At 40.3% G+C, this 17,471-nt stretch overlaps 1 protein-coding gene across 1 annotated transcript in view; it reads right to left on the bottom strand.

Annotated features, from left to right (window-relative positions):
- The window catches only part of DIS3L2 (DIS3 like 3'-5' exoribonuclease 2), a 374,099-nt gene that overhangs the window by 202,850 nt on the left and 153,778 nt on the right, over positions 1 to 17,471 (bottom strand). The window contains exons 7-8 of the mRNA XM_079923917.1: positions 16,152 to 16,252; positions 10,774 to 11,021 (exon numbers count right to left, since the gene is read on the bottom strand). Coding sequence (XP_079780043.1) covers positions 10,774 to 11,021; positions 16,152 to 16,252 — 349 coding nt within the window. The remainder of the gene's footprint in view (positions 1 to 10,773; positions 11,022 to 16,151; positions 16,253 to 17,471) is intronic.

Genomic DNA, 17,471 nt, shown 5'->3' with positions numbered 1-17,471 from the left:
TGGGCCCGTGAGCCATGGCCGCTGAGCCTGCGTGTCCGGAGCCTGTGCTCCGCAACAGGAGAGGCCACAGCAGTGAGAGGCCCATGTACTGCAAAAATAAATTAATAATAATAATAATAATTTTGAAGATGCAGCAACATAAAAATGGCTATGACATAAAGTAAAAAGAATAAAATGTATTTAGGAATAGTATAATTTAACCATGTAAAATTTATGAAAAGATTAAAAGGGAATGGTGTTAATTTTTTTTTAGAGAAAAAGGATTATGAGTGACTATTTTCTCTATTTTCTAAACTTCCTTTAATGTTGTAACATTTTTAATTTAAAAATTATAGAAACATTTATTATAATGAAACTGTGGTGCCCAGTGCTGCTGGTTGCCTAACCAACATTCAATCCCCTCTTCCTCCTTCCTAATAGAAACCTAATCTTCTTCATAGAGGGAACTCATCTCACCTTCAGATCTTCATTATTCTAATAAAGTCAGAGCATAGCTCCCCTGGAGACCATAATCGATATCATGGTTGGTGGATAGAATCTCCCCCTTCCTTGTTTGATGTGATCAAGAAAGCATGCAGCTTGAGCACACTGGCAGCCATCTTCACGGCCATAGAGAATCCACTGCTAGATCACTGAAAACAGCAAAGGGCAATCTGATAATATCAAGTCACTGACTATACTAGGCCTGAAGCCTGCACAACCTCTGGACTCCCACTTATGTGAGATAATATATTCCCTTATTATTTAAGTCACTTTGGGTCAGGGTTTTCTATCACTTGGTGCTAAAAGCATCCTAACTAATATAAAAATATTTTAAAATATCTTCCATGAGAAGCAAACTTTCCTTTCCTTCCCTTCCCTCTGCAACAGAAAATATAAAGCTCTTACTACCAAAAATAAAATCTCAGGACTGTTCACATCATATGTCTTGTAGATATTCAGTACACACTGACATGGTACGGCTGGTTCTAGAGCATAAAAATACTATTAATGGCTCCTTCCTTAAGCAATGTATTTCTATCTTAAAGCCGCTCCCTTTATGATCTCCATGTTGAACCAGGCCCCCCCAAAATAAAACAAGCTCATTTCACCTTCATGAAAGACCAAGAAGTCATCCCTTCCCCAGGGCAGATCTCTCTCCTCAGTATTATCACTCTCCTTTGATTATATCTCCTTTCTGGCACATGCCTCTTTCTAGCTGTGTAAATGTGGTTTAGGTATTGTACATCTCTTATTTATTATAGATGAGGAGAATCATCCTAAAGAGAATAAACATTTCTTTGTTTCTGTATCTTACACTGATGCTTGTTCATCTTAAGTGCCCAATACATGATGGTTGAATAAATAAATAAACAAATTAATGCTCTTGAGCCTGGAAAAAAGGCATTCTGTTCCTCCTTGAAACTCCAGAGGAAAACTAAGAAAACTGAAGATGGTAAAAAAAATAAATAAAACCCAAAACATGGATCTAGGTAAACACTTGAGTCCTTTAATAACCAGCTGCCACGTTAGCAAAGTTATTAATACTAATATCAAAAAAATCAGGAACAAGAAAAAAATGCCTGCTACTACTGCTTTCACTCAAAATTGAACTGTCATTACTCATTTGTGTGGAAAATATCTCCTTCCCAATTGTGAGTTGCCAGTTCAGGAAGATTTGAAAAAGAAATAAAAGTTTTAGGGATTTGAATTGAAGAAACAAATCTGTTTACCAATGATATGATTATCTACATTAAAAATCCAAAGGAAACTATACCCAAAGTATTAAAATTAATAAGGGGATTTAGCAAGGTGTCTGGATAAAGAATTAATATACAAAAATTAACTGTAATTTTATATACCAGCACCAAAAAGTTAGAAAATGCAACTTAAGGTGTCTGTTCTTCAGAAGTTAACATTAACAACATGAAAAGACAACTCTTAAACCAAGGAAAAGATATTTTCCATATTATTAACTGCTAAAAGACTACTTTCTAGAATATTTTTTTAAACTCAAAAAAAAATCAAATGACAAACACCCCAATTAAAAAAGAATGCTAAAATGAGTGAGTGAAAGTTTAAGCAAAAAGAGAATTGCAGAGTTTCAAAAAATATCTCCCAGAATATAGTATAATATTTACAAGGGAAAATAGTAAGTTAGGAACTCTGGCAGATATCATCTTAGCCAAGTGATCAAGGTTAACTTCACCAGTATACATACTGATATCACGTACCCCCTGATATGATGTACATCACTTTGTGGTATCCTTCCCAATAATGCTTAATCTCAGTCTAATCATGAGAAGACATTAGACAAACCCAAACTGAGAAACATTCAAAATCACTGACCAGTACTCTTCAAAAGTGTCAAGGTCATGAAAGACAAGGCTGAGGAATTATCACAAATTGGAAAAACTACAGTGACATGACAACTGCAATGTAGGATCCTGGACCAGATGCTCAAACAGAAAAAGGAGGTTAGTGGAAAACCTGATAAGATCTGAATAAATTCGACACTTTATTTAACAGTATTGTACCAAAGTTAATGTTTTAGTTTTGGTAAATATTCTATGATAATACAAAGATGTTCACATAAGGAGAAGCTGCGTAAAGGGGATACAGGAACTCTCTGTACCATTTTTGCAATTCGAAATCTAAATTATCAAAACAAAAAATTAACTGTGAAAAAAATGAGTAAAAACATTAAAGATAATCTCTAGGAGAGGAAACATAATGACCATAAATATATGAAAAGGTGCGCAATCTCATCAGTAATTAGGAAAATACAAATTGAAATCACAGTGAGATACCATTTTACATCCACTTGTTTGGCAAAAACTGAAGAGTCTAACAATATCACATGTTGATAAGAATGTGAAGCAATGGAATTTAAACACTGCTGGTAGGACTAAAAATGGGTAGAGCCACTTTGGAAAATGATTTGGCTGTAAAGTTGTAAAGTTAAACATGCACATATGTATCACAGATGATGCAGTAATTTTACTCTTAAGTAGAGTCTAGAGAAACCAGTTAGTAAGCACTGGAATGTTCATAGGAGCATTGTTTATAATAGCAACACCTTCAGTTCAACCCAAATATGCACCGCTAGATAAACAAATTATAGTATATTTCAGGAAATAGAAATATTATGAATTAAAATGAATGAAATATATGAATATATCTTGGAAACATAATGTTAAATGAAAAAAAAGCAAGTCGCAGAAGAATCTGCGTAGCATGGTATTTTTTATAAAGTTCGAAAACAAGCAAAACTAACACTTTCAGGGATATAAATATGGGTAAATTATAAAGAAAGGTAGATGTCTGAGACAGTGGTTACCTCCTGGGAAAAAATTAGGGGTTAGGACAGAGAGGAACACACAGGGAGCTTCAATAGTATTGTGACAGATTTCTTAATCTGGGTGGTGAGTTCAAGGGTTGGTTTAAATACAAGAATTCAAAAATCACTTTAGTGTTACATGTATTCTTTTATCTGTGAAACATACTTTGCAATAAATATTAATAAATTTTTTTTAATAAAGGAAACCTCATTTTATTTATTTCTTTATGTATGTATGTCTGCATTGGGTCTTTGTTACTGTGCGCGGGTTTTCTCTAGTTGTGGAGAGCGGGGGCTAGTCTTTGTCGTGGTGCGCGGGCTTCTCACTGCGGTGGCTTCTCTTGTAGCAGAGCACGGGCTCTAGGCGTGCGGGCTTCAGTAGTTGTGGCACGCGGGCTCAGCAGTTGTGGCTCACAGGCTCTAGAGCGCAGGCTCAGTAGTCGTGGCACACGGGCTTAGTTGCTCCGCCAGTGCCCCACAACTACTTCCTGGGATCTTCCTGGACCAGGGCTCAAACCTGTGTCCCCTGCATTGGCAGGCAGATTCTTAACCACTGCACCACCAGGGAAGTCCAATAAATATTTTAAAACAATATTTTAGACAAATATATACCCAACCCTTAATAGTGATTATTTCAGGGGATGAAATTCTGGAAAATATTCACTTTCTATAGCACATATTTTAAATAATTTTAGTATCAAATATATAATGAGTATGTATTGGAAAAAATGCAATTTTTTTAAAAATTTTGATACTGCAATAACAAATAGTTGTGAGATAGAAAGTTTTCCTCATTAGAATAATTTATAATGATCACTACCTCAATTTTTTTCACTCATCAGAGTTTCTCCACAAATACTGTTCCCATTCACAATCTATGCTGTTACAACTGGGTCCTACTGTAAGATTAATCAGGACAGTGCTGAAACGTTCCCAGCTTCTTACACTTGGGAGTTGTGTGTATGTGCAAACATTCTCAACAAATGAGCATTAGGTCCACTGTTCTGCATGATGTGCTAGTAAAAACCTTACTGAGGGAAGGGGCCAACTACAGACAGAAGAAATTAAGACAGGAAAGTCCTTCGAATTGGTCTCTGTGCCTTGAAGAAAATAGGAACACTTAACAGTCAACATTAGTGTTGCAAGCCATTCATCCTCCTTCCTCTACCACATAGCATCATAAAGTTTTAGCCTTAAAACTAGGCTATACGCGGGAAGGCAGTCATACATTCTTGGAGTGATTATCACTATCATTATTGCTCTCATATAAATGCTTTCATGCATATTGGCCTATGTTGGAAACCCCATGCAAACAGATACAATGGTATATCAGATCCCTGAGAACCTGCAAGTGGAGAACAATCAAACATGGCCACACCCAGAACTTCAGTAAAAATACGCAGTGAAAACAAAGTATGGCAAATACTTGAGCTGTATATTTTACGTGTTATTTTCTATAATCAGGAGGAAAGAACATATTGTTTCCCTTTTTCTGGCTCAGTATTATGATGCAGCAGAAGGCAGCAAGTAAGGAATTGGGGACTTTAAAAAAAAAAGTGTGGGCAGATCAGTGATGACAGAATGTGGAAGAGAAGCAAGGCTCAGTAACACTGACTGATTTTAGGGAAGGCCCTAAAGATTGAGAGTGAAGAGTTTAATGTCAATGTGAAGGGAGCAAAGAGGAGGCTGAAAGCTTTTAAGGAGTAAAAGAGAAGGCTGATGGTAGCTACGGTTCTCTAATACTTTAAAATAATATTTTCAAGAAGACTGCGGATGATGAAGCTGACAACCATGGAAGAAGGGTTCATCACTGCACACGGTACAAGGAAGGAACAATTTGGAACCAAAGCCTGCATCAAGACCACTCTCCTCCATTCCTTTTACTTTTGCTCTGTTTTGACCAAGATGCTCTCAATGTTGAAGACATTAGCTTTTACCAAAGCGGATCGTTCCAGGCCACCAGGTGGAGCCCAACAGTCACAAAAAAAGAGCCCCCTCCTCAGCCTGATTTGCTTTTTGTCTACCAGCCAAGCTAGAGCCATACCCCCCCGAAAAGGACTTATAAAGTCTAAGTTTGGTAATACAAGTTTTTAGGATTACATAACACAGCCTCTTCCTCAGAAGAGTCTTCAGATACGAACATTCTCTTGAAAAGGTGAAATACTCTTTGCACAGGGGGAAGGACTAGCTAGAGCTATTTTTCAATTTGCAAATCTTGTAGGCTACGCCTCAATGAAACAAACTAACTTATCCTGTTTGTTTTTTCTACCAACCTAGTTACTGTTTCTTTTTCCTAAACACAGTTTAATGTAATTTAATGACCATCTCCCCAATTCATATCTACCTCATAAGAAATTCGGTATCAATCAAACCTGAATGGAATAGTAAAAGTATTTGCTTCTATTAGTCAACAAATATTTCTGATTACTGACACCTTATAGGTGCAAAGGTGGGAGCTGAAGAAGATACCAGAACAGACCCCCTTACCCATCAGCCACTTCTTCCCCACCACACACATCGTCAATCAGAACTTCCTTTCCTCTCCTTTCACCTCACCCAGTCACTCTCTCCAATGGAAGCTGCTATCCTTCATTCTCTTAAAATGAGCAGTACTATGACATCAAGCCTAGACAATCCACGTTCAACCAAAAATTTCTCAACCCTGCTAGACATGCATTGACCTATTCATTTTCCTCCTTCCCATCCCTTAAAGCTACCAAAGTTTGCTAGAGAAAGTAATATAAATATGTCAGTTTGCTCTAGGTCAATTCATGTCATAGATCTTTAGTTAGTCTTCAGTGTTGCCAAGAAACACTATTATGTTTTTCACAGTAGCTGCTGTAAAACTTTTCCATTTTCTTCAAGATTTATCCTTAAATATTCCAGAAGAAGAAACCATGATAAATCTAGGAGAAAGTGACCTTGATATCTCCATGTGCATGACATCCTGGAAGAGAAGGATGGGACTGTAAACTCTATACTTTAGGATAGCAGATTTCACAAAGGTCTGAGAAAGTATAAGCATGAATTCCACTGCAAGAGTTTCTAAAGGGAAGGATGATTTAAGAGAGTTGAGAAGCTCTTAAAACTATAAGTCTGATTATATAATTACAAATCATTTCAGCAAGGAAGCCAATGTGGCTTTTTAAGTATCTTGGACAAGAATCTAGTACTAAATGTAAAAAATACTAAATACGTTGTGATGCATAACAAAAAGCAGTGACCCCGAAAAGCCAGTAAGGGTTCACTAAGAACAGACTACTTTTAGATTTTTGATAGCATTACAGGACTAAGGTTCATCAAAGTGTGGCATGTAATGTATAGAGATGAATAAGGTTCAACTGAAATCTCTCATGGCAATTCCAAGAACAAGATAAAAATTAACTTGTAACAACTAGAGGTCTCTAGTACTATAATTCTCTTTAGGCTTCCCTTAACTGGAGGCACCAAAGTGCCACTGGGAGTGCCAGAGAAGCAATGCTTACACTGAAGGGGGCACCAAGACTGATGGCCTCCTGAAGGCCCCTTCCAAAGCTACTGAAATTATACATTCTATTAATATGCACATGCTACTTAATGTTTTTGTTAAAGATTCTAAATGTGGGGTTCTCCACCCACAGTTATATACTGACTGTATATAGTTATCAAGTGTTGATTTTGAAACCATAGAACCTGGTTCTCATCACTTTCTGTTCTAAACCACTCCTGTGTTTTCTAGCTTGATTTATGGTACAACATCTTCCTAGTCAACATGGCTGAAGAACCTGGGGTCATCAAATCATTCTCATCTACCCATCTGACCAGCCAGCAAACATTCACTGAGTATCCTTGTCCTAAAGAAGTTCATGGCCAAGTAAATAACTTACGTAAGCAATTACAATACAAACAGATGAGAGCTTTAAGAGTGGTATTATTAGAAACTATGGGAGCACCCATGACGGAGGACTCAGTCAGGGAACATTTTCTGAGTAGACGACTGAGTTAAGTTTAAAAGTTGAGTATTTCACTAAATAAACACTGGGGAGAGAAGAAAGCCGCTGCTGGGAAAGGAAGTGTAGTGTGCAAAAGTCTGGAGCTAGGAACACAGTTAGCAATGAAATGGCAAGTAATGAGGCATAAGTGAAGGGAACAGTAGGAGATGAAGTTGTCCTTGATGAATCGTGATTAAATGTCATCATCTAACCAATCACGCAAGTCAGAGGCCTGATAGTTCATTCAAGGTTCTGTCTTTCTCTTTCATGCCCCTCTTCCCATTGGTTACCATGTCTGAGAAAATCTACCTTCTTCGTCTCCCCTGACTCTTTTCATTCCTTTTGCTTCCCTCACTGCAGCTCCTTTACTTCAGGTTCTCCCATCTCATCTTAGTGTGACAGCCTACTGCTTGCTTTCAGTCATGACCCTTCCCACCCACTCTGGACTCTGAATCAGAGTGATCTTTTAGCAAACAGGCTTCCACTCTCCCAGAAACAACCCTGGATTTCCCCCTTCATCCACCTCCTCTAAGCTTCCAGAAAATTATTTTATTCCTATGGAAGAGCTTACAACACTCTGCTTTGTACCACAGCTAGAGCTCAGAGAGACAGTCCAGCTGCTTTACCCACACTCTTTGCCAGGGAGTTGAGTCCCCCAGTCCCTGATAACGGGGCAGTGGATCGCAGGACCTCGGACCCCTACCTCTGTATACAACTATTAGGCAAATAACTGTCTCAATAGACCAATAAAGATCTTCTACCCTAGGAATTCTGCATTGTGCTCTAGACTACAGTGTGTGACCTGCAGAGGACTGGCAGTACCATTTGGGGGCCATGTATGCTATCAAGCAGGTAAATGGCTCCTGTGTAGAAAAAAGCAGACTAATACAACTCATGTGCAGAAAGGGGGAGAGAAAAGATACCATGTGGTGGCTGGACCGGTCAGGGTGGTTGAGAGAGAAGCTGTGACTCCTTTGCCACCGTGTTAGTTCTGAGCTCCTCATGAGACCTGCCTACGCTTACTGTCCTGGGTTTTAGGTGAACCACCAATGTCTTATATTAATCACCACTTTTATTTAAATTAGATCAAGTAGGATTCCATTTCTTAGAATCAAATTAATCCTGTGACATTTATGTAAACTCCTTCTGCATTAGGTTATCATTTCTTTAAATAAAGAAACCACAGCTTGTTTACCTTTGTATTTCTCACATAATACAGCAGTGACTTACACATATGATTAACACCTGTCTTTGTGAACTGAATTTAACTACAGAAGAAGTAAATGACTTTGGACTTGAATAATCAGTAGCAATTATATAGGCAGAAGTTCAATAATTTTTAAGGGCAGAGTGTTGGGGCAGGGAAGAGATTCAAAAGAAAGGCGCTTCGGTTAAACTTGGCTTTTAGGCGTGGTTTCTATGCTTTCACATTCATACCCAGAGCAAGTACTACCTTCACGCTCCGGGTCAGAACCTGGCAAAGATGAGAGAGGAAACCCAAGCGGTCACAGCACGGCATGTTCTGACTGGGAAACGGTGACCTCAGCTCCTAAAGATCAGTAACAGATAGCCAGAACAAAAGAGCCAGGCGACCCCCAACAGGCAACAGCTGCAGCGCGCACCCCCCACGAGACAGACGTCAGCTGAGAACTTCACCATGAAGACCCGCCACATTTTATTTCTTGAGATAAATTTTCTCTTTTCCACAAGGATTTTAAAAGGCTTATTTCCATAAAAGACAATTTTTAATGTCTTAATAGTAAAAAGGTCGAGAAAAAGCACAACTTTCCATCTAAGTATGAGAATCTTCAAACTTTTGCATTTTGAAAAATAGATGATTAATATATGGTTATTATTTTAAAATAGTCTTTCTTTAGATTCAGAGAATGTCCTTGCTGCTTCAAAGGCCTGACTCCTTTTTTGATTATTGTTGTACTTTACCCACAAGAAAAGACTTCTTGATGAAGTAAGGGAGGATCTGTAAAAACAAAACAAAACAAAAAAGCACCTGAAGGGCCATCTGAGTAATAAGAGAAACTCATTCTGTGAAGATTTCCTGACTACACCCTTACAGCTCAAAAACTAAGGAAACAGCCCAATCAAGTATACACAATGGGATATGACAGAAAGGCAGATAAAAGACAAGGCTGGATTTCCTGCCTTGATGTGAAAGTGTTCCCTTTTCACTGCCAAGCACAGTGTGGTGGGCACAATCACCAGGGGCCAGGTGGCACAGCCATTATCAAGCCTTTTGAGTGGATGGTGAGAAACTGGCAAGCCGCTGAGAAGGGCTATTTAGGGCTCAAGGGGTTGACGTCACTTTTGGATAATGAGTTAGGCTTCAAAATGATGACATTGCAATCCCACCACTTGAGAGCAAAAAAGAAAGTGCAACTGTTCCTGAGTGGCTCTGAGATCATATAAATCACAGTGATCTTCATAGCACTGAGAAAGTGGCCCAGGATAGTATTTCTTAAATTGCATTAGGACACACAGATTTGATTTGGTTTACTTCACTAACCATAAAAGGCTAAGCAGAGAATAAACCTCATCAAAGCAGCACATCGTGGCCATCCATTCAGTGTCGGCACTCATAACCACGGAACATTCCCAGGAGGGTTCATCCTGCACAAGTTAGATGACCAACAAGCAAGTCACCCAATTAGACTAAAAGTAGTATCAGAGCAAATTTTTCTAGCTTGTATGCCTTTATTTTCATTTCCTAAAATGAAACCTAAGCATAAACCAGACACCATCTATAATAAAGGGCTACAGATATAGCTAAAACTTACTACAACTTCTCTTTCAAAATGAATACCAATTGTAAGAAGGAAACAGGCACAGCATTTGATCAAACAGCTAGGTCCAGCAGTTTCTTCAGATTACAAGGAAATGGCTATCCATGATGCTCTGTGGCTATATAATCTATATTTAAGTTAGACTGGTTTCTAAAAGCTTCCCTAAAAACATGGTACCTTTCCCTGTTTACAGTAGGGTAATTTAATGTTTAATGCCACAAGTGAAACCTCTGAAGGATCAATACCAAAAAAGCACATCATTCAAACATACCTTTACTTTCATATTTTAAAGCATGGGGGACTGAGGTCCCATGAATACGCCTGGAATTTCACATATTTTAACACCGGTGTCTGAAAGGAGGGGTCTGATTGTTTGATACAGTGAATTCTTTGCAAGTTCACAACTACAAACAGGATTCATAACATAACAGGAAATAAGCAGAGGTTCAGAATGTGCTTATGTTTTATGCCAAAAAACAAACAAAAGAGGTGATTGCCTGGCAGTTCAAGGAACCTATAGGTGGCCAGCTGTGGTAGCTAAGGGTGATTTCTGAAGAACCACGCCTAGTACGCATGCTTTAATGAAGAAATAATAATTAAAATACACACAAAAATGCTTACGTAAATGCTACCTAAACCAAGTTCCGTCTGGGATCTGTGGTTTTTCTCGCCAGAGGTCACCTACCCCAGGGCAAAGTTGCTGTCTTCCTTCCAGTCCACAATGCGGCAGATGAACAGCGTGTTGGCATAATCTTTAGGCCGGGTCACAAAGTCCTGGGGACAGTCCTTGAGAGGTACATAAATTCTAGGCACCCGGTGGTCCGAGGGAGAAAACAGGGCATACTTCCTAAACAGTTCACTGTTCTTATCGGCCAAGAGTTTGAGGAAGCCAGTCGCTGCACGGGAATGTTTTTTTTCCAAGATGTAAACCACCTGAAAATACCAAAGATATAGTCAATGCTGTTTATCTGTAGGACTGGATAACAGTTGGGAGAAGTCAGTAGAATGTTATTTGGTCAACTATCTGGGTCCAGCAGTTTTTCTAAGTCTAAATGAAGTACCTCTCAGTGAGGCTCTGTGACTAAGTTATCTATATTTAAGTTGTAACAACTGAAGCCAGCGAGCACATACACCCAAGGAAAACTAAGCAATACACAGATTAATTAGATGAAAGTGCTTTTAAAACCAAGACCTATGTCTCAAAAAAATATGTAAAACTCCAGCAGGGAAGTACAGCTCCAGGTATTTGGTCTGCATTACATTTTTCTCACATGAACTATACCAGTATCTCAGGTGAACAATACAATAGTTGTTTATTTTAAAATGTTATTAAACGTAAATAACTTCTTTAATGCCTTCAAATGCTGAAACCTTTTAACCTTCCTTCTTTCCAAGATTAAACCCAGTCTCTCATTTCACCAGGCAAAAATTCAATAGCACAAGTACGTGCTATTTCTACCAAGAGAAACACATCATCTTGGACTGACCCATCATTCAGCTCTCACTCTCCTGTGCCCCTCCACGGGCTTTTTCACCACATCAAGACCACTAGTGCCTTGACCCTTGCCTTCTCTCAATGTCTGTTAGCTACTTCTTAGCCTTGAGTCCTTTCCTACCTGCCAGAGACACCATGTTTCATCACTTCAAGTCCTGTTACGTATGTCATCAAATGCCTCATCCCTCTTGTTGTTCCACTGCACCTACCCCAAAAATCCTCAATTCTGGAACCATTCAGCCACTGCTATTCTCTAACCTTAAACACAAGTTACTGAGTCCACCAGAAAAGAAGAAAATTATAATCATACAGATGCATACCATCACACATTAATGTTATACAACTGCTGCTAGGACCTCAAAAGCTCTAAGGTATTTTTTTAACCTGTTCCCAGTCAGCACAATGTATCCTTTTTGGCTGCGTTGCGGCAGGCAGGGTCTTAGCTGCAGCAGGCAGGGTCTTTGTTGAGGCATGTGGCACAGGCTCTTTGTTGTGGCGCGCAGGCTTCTCTCTAGTTGCGGCCTACGGGTTTTCTTCTCTCTCTAGTTGTGGCGTGCTAGCTCCAGGGTATGTGGGCTCTGTAGTTTGTGGCACGTGGGCTTAGCTGCCCCATGGCACGTGGGATCTTAGTTCACCGACCAGGGATCAAACCCACGTCCCCTGCATTGGAAGGCGGATTATTTACCACTGGACCACCAGGGAAGTCCCCAGCATAATTTATTCTTTAAGCCCCACTCTCTTGATCCTTCTTTTGGGACTCCAATTATCTGAATGCTGGATCTTTTTTACTGTTCCACGGCTTCCTAAGGCTCTGTTCATTTTTTTTCAATGTATTTTCTCTGTTCACATTGGGTAAATTCTATTGATTGGTCCTCAAGTTAACTAATTCTGTGCTGAGTCACCTCTACTCTACTACTGAGCCCATCCAGCAAGTATTTCATTTGTTGCTGTATTTTTCAGTTCTATAATTTCCATTTAGTTCCCTTTTTATAACTTCTATTTCCTTGCTGAGACTTTCAGTTTTCTCATTTGTTTCAAGAGAATTTTTACTTGCTATTGAAGCATATTTATGATGGCTATCTTAAATCGCTATCAGGTAACTGCAGTATCTTGGTGTTGGCATCAACCAACTTGGTGTTAGCTGTCGTTCCTCACTCAAGTAGTGATTTTCCTGGTTCTTGGTATAAGGTGATTTTCTAATGTATCCTGGACCTTTTGGCTATAATGTTAGCAGGTTCAAGGTCTTATTTAAATCTTGCCTTTTAGAAGGCAGTCACCCTGTCTAGGGCGAGCATGCAGGTCCCAGACTACTTTTGTGGGCTGTAGCTACAGTGACACTTTAGTTTTCAGAGCCTTTGCAATGCTATTTTGATATGTTTGGTTGACAAGTCTCTCCCACTAGTTTCTGCTGGTACTGCTGAGGGGCTGGCCACCTGGCTGGTCTCTCTGATATGGGTGAGGAGCACATCCTGGTCCACATCCATGCAGAGACAGAGAGACTTCTCGCTTAGGGTTTTGGGTGTAGTGGCACCCCCTTCTACTGGTGCTACCTGGCTGCTCAGCATCTCTCAGTGGGAGAGGGGCATCTCAGGCCCATGAGGATAAAGAGGTTTCCTGGACCACATACTTGTGGTAGGATCTCCCTTGCTAGTGCCATCTGGATGCCAGGTGTCTCTGGGTGGGGGAGGGGAGTCTCAGGCCCATAGGGACAAAGAGACTTCTGGGGCTAGGTCACCTCTTTGGCAGGATCCCTGCTGTCAAAGCCACCCAGATGCCTGGCATCTCTTGATGAGGGACAGAAGTCTCAGGTGTGGTGGGGAAGGAGCGCCCTTTTCCTGGCCACTTGCCATCAGCAGAGATCCCAGTCAATTTGTCTTACAGGTGCTGCTGGGATTGCCTGGTGTTGTTGGAGGGCCTCCTGTTAGATCTGAGTGAGGAACGAGTCTGCTTGAGCCACCTTCTATTGTGGGGTTGGGATCCAGAAACACGGGGCCTGGGTCCCCTTTTGTTGGTGGAGGGCTTGTGAAGTCCCCTGCTGCTACGTTGTTCTTCTAGCCCTAGAGTCCCTCACTAGTCTGCCTTCCTCTTTTCATCTTTCAGCATTCTCCTTTGGTTGTCTCTTATTATTGTCCAGCATTTGTAGCTGTGCTTAGGGGAGAGGAGCAAGGAGAAACGAATCTATGCCATCATGTCTGATGCTCTTCGTTTTAATGTTCGACAGAACAAGAAGTATACAAATCAGCATGACGTTACTCATGATTCATGTGTTAACTGTCACAGAAATGACTTTACCACAGTGTAAGTTTTGCCTTGTAATTTTAGATTGAATTCATTAAGAAACTATACAAAAACAAATAAACCCCAAAACCAAAAATAGCAAGAGAGGAAGCACCATTGGGGGGCAGCAGCAAATTGCAGAACACAAATTCCACTGACAGAGGTTGCCTCTACTCAGCTCTGACCAAAGTCATTTAAGAATGTGGCCCACTGTTGCTGGATGTTTTGTTTCGTCAAGAGACGCCAGAAGCCTGACACTCCTTTTTTTTTTTTTTGGTATAAGCTACTAAGCCAAAATTTTTAAATATTGCACAGGTCAAGCAAAACACAAGTTTGTGAGCCAGACCCAGCCCACGATCTTTCCGTTCATTATACTCTTTCACACCTATCATATTGCCTAGTATATGGTTAGTATTCAAAATGCTTATTAAGGGCTTCCCTGGTGGCGCAGTGGTTGAGAGTCCGCCTGCCGATGCAGGGGACGCAGGTTCGTGCCCCGGTCCGGGAAGATCCCACAAGCTGCGGAGCGGCTGGGCCCGTGCGTCCGGAGCTTGTGCTCCGCAACGGGAGAGGCCACGGCAGTGAGAGGCCCGCGTACCGCAAAAAAAAAAAAAAAAAAAAAAAAGAAATCAATGTGGTCCTTGTCGGTGTCTTCCCTTCCAGAAACCAATATTCCACCACTAATCATCCCCTATCCCTCCCCGTTCACTTCATTCCTAAGTAACCAGAAAGCATTATGACTCAGCAATTTACAAGTTTAAAGACTTCCTGAGGGCTTCCCTGGTGGCGCAGTGGTTGAGAGTCCGCCTGCCAATGCGGGGGACACGGGTTCGTGCCCTGGTCCGGGAAGATCCCACATGCCGCGGAGCGGCTGGGCCCGTGAGCCATGGCCGCTGAGCCTGCGCGTCCGGAGCCTGTGCTCCACAACAGGAGAGGCCACAACAGTGAGAGCCCCACGTACCGCAAAAAAAAATAATAATAATACAAAATGCTTATTAAAATAAAGATCTAGATAACTGAATGGGCAATTGGCAGGGGAGAGTAAAATATATGTAATATAATTTAGAAATTCCTCATGTCGATACGCAGGAGACACTCTCCTATCCAACTTGCTAGACTGAGTGGCAATGCCGCATTCCCAGGTTACACGTGCTGGCGGATGCCTCTGGTAAAGGAAAACCTCATGCTATCACACACTCCATCCTTTGTCATTGCACCACTCCTTCCACCAGGAGCTACCTGCATAGCGAGGATCAGCTGTGTTTGATCTCATATCTGAATATGTCACTAGCATATATAATTTTTTTTTTAAGATTTAATTTTATTTATTTTTGGCTGTGTTGGGCCTTTGTTGCTGTGCACAGGCTTTCTCTCGTTGTGGCGAGCGGGGGCTACTCTTTGTTGTAGTGCACGGGCTTCTCCTTGCAGTGGCTTCTCTTGTTGCAGAGCGCATGCCCTAGGTGTGCGGGCTTCAGTAGTTGTGGCACACAGGCTCTAGAGCACAGGCTCAGTAGTTGTGGCGCACGGGCTTAGTTGCTCTGCGGCATGTGGGATCTTCCCAGACCAGGGCTCAAACCCATGTCGCCTGCATTGGCAGGTGGATTCTTAACCACTGCACCACCCGGGAAGTCCTAGCATATATAATTAAAAAATAAAATTGAATTACGCAAAAAAACAAATTGCTTTTGTTACTGGACAACTAAATTAAATACTTTGGAGAAACTAAAAAATACTTATTAAAAACTTACTTTTGAATTAGATATGGTCATGACAACAATAAAAAAAATTGGAGCAAAAAACCAAAAATCTAGGAGTCTACATTCATATTGCTTCACCAGTGCCTAAATTCTCACTCCATTCATTCATTTATTGCCGTGCCGCACGGCACGCAGGATCTTATTTCCCCAACCAGGGATCAAACCCGTGTCCCCTGCAGTGGAAGCGTGGAGTCTTAACCGCTAGACCGTCAGGGAAGTCCCTCTCACTCCACTTTAAATAAATCAAACTGGAAATCATAGATGTCACATTACAAGTGCAGTTTATGCAGAAAAAGATAATGCAGAACCTCAATAAACATACCCACATGCGAAGAAAAGGCCTTGGCCCTTCATCCAAAGACAGACAAATGAATATATGTTTAAAGTTATGAAAAAGATTCACTTTTTATGATTCCCTGCTTCCACTGACTTTTCTGATTAACTGACCAACTACAGTCCTAACTGAATTGTATGAGAGGCCTCCAACAGGTAGCTCAGCTACCAGCCAGACAAGTGAAGGAAACAGGCAGAGACCTTTGCTGATCTCTGCAGCGACTTCTCTGGTAAAGCTCTTGTGTCCTGTGACATGAAGGTGTTCTCGTCTTTTGTAACTGGTGCACCAGCATCCTCTTTTCCTAATTTAAAAAAAAGAGAAAAGAAGAGGAGGAGGAATCAGGTAGACACATACCTATTAGGCATACAGACTCATGGGATTTTTAAATTCAGAGCTCCAAGGATTCTTGGACACCATTTACCCCAAACTACTCATTTTACAGAAAAGGAAACCCAGGCCCACAGTGGTTAGGTCACTTGGCTAAGGTCAGTTACGTCACTAACTTGTAGTAATGCTCACACTCAGCAGGGCGCATTTTATCTATTTAACATTATTCATATGTTAGGCATCATAAAGTGGAGAGCATCAAATTATGCTGAATTAAACTAAATCGCCTATGTGTCAAAATGCCAAAATAACTAAATGTTATACACTGCCCCAGCCCACAATGAAGAATAGAGATAGGTTAACTTATTATGCACATTTGCTGAAATAAAACAAAATCAAAATAAATGTTAACTTTTAAAAGTACTTTGGTACAGCCATAACAAACAAAATGGTGGAAAATAGATTATATTTATTAAATAAACAAATAAAAAAGCCAACCCTGATTTTCCTGGCTTTTCTTAGTGACATTATATAAAGAGTAAAGTACTTAAAGTCTTTTAATGTTTAATTTCCTTTCTTAAAAAACTTATAAAATTCACATTCACCCAAGAAACTGAAACCACTAAAGAGGGAGTTAGGCTCTGGACCAGAAGTATTAAAACCACTCATGAAAAAAAGCAGCAAATTACAAACTTCTGAACATTTAATATTTTATATTTTCATGCGTTACATTAGATTTCCCCCACAAAATATTCTTATCCAACTCTACTGGAGTTTCTGGATTCTAGGGGTCACAACCAATTCATGTGGGACCCACTCCAGCTAGCTAAGAGAGACTTGTACTTATCATCATTTAGACATTACCAAGGCCAAAATAAATAAATAAATCCTTTTCAGGACTGGCTGCCTCTTAGCAAAGGCTCAGCTAAAAGCCAACTTTACTCTGGGCGTACTCTGGAAACACTGACATGATCTGACCTACTGGGGCTTAAGAACAATCAACTGTATGCTTTTCCATCTATGCTAAAATCTACCTACGATAGTGCCCACTGAAAGCAGAATTCTGTTTTCTAAAAAGAAAAACAAATGAAAACTTTCCCATTGTCGATCACCCTCTTTATCACCCTGTAAAAGAGGGACATCATCCAAGTTCATCTTTTATTTTAGACCAAGTTCACGATTCCAAAATCATC

The sequence above is a fragment of the Stenella coeruleoalba genome, assembly GCF_951394435.1.
Source record: "Stenella coeruleoalba genome assembly, chromosome: 6".
Lineage (NCBI taxonomy): Eukaryota > Metazoa > Chordata > Mammalia > Artiodactyla > Delphinidae > Stenella > Stenella coeruleoalba.
The sequence above is the reverse complement of the archived record's forward strand: the minus strand, read 5'-3'. Positions and strand labels throughout refer to the sequence as shown.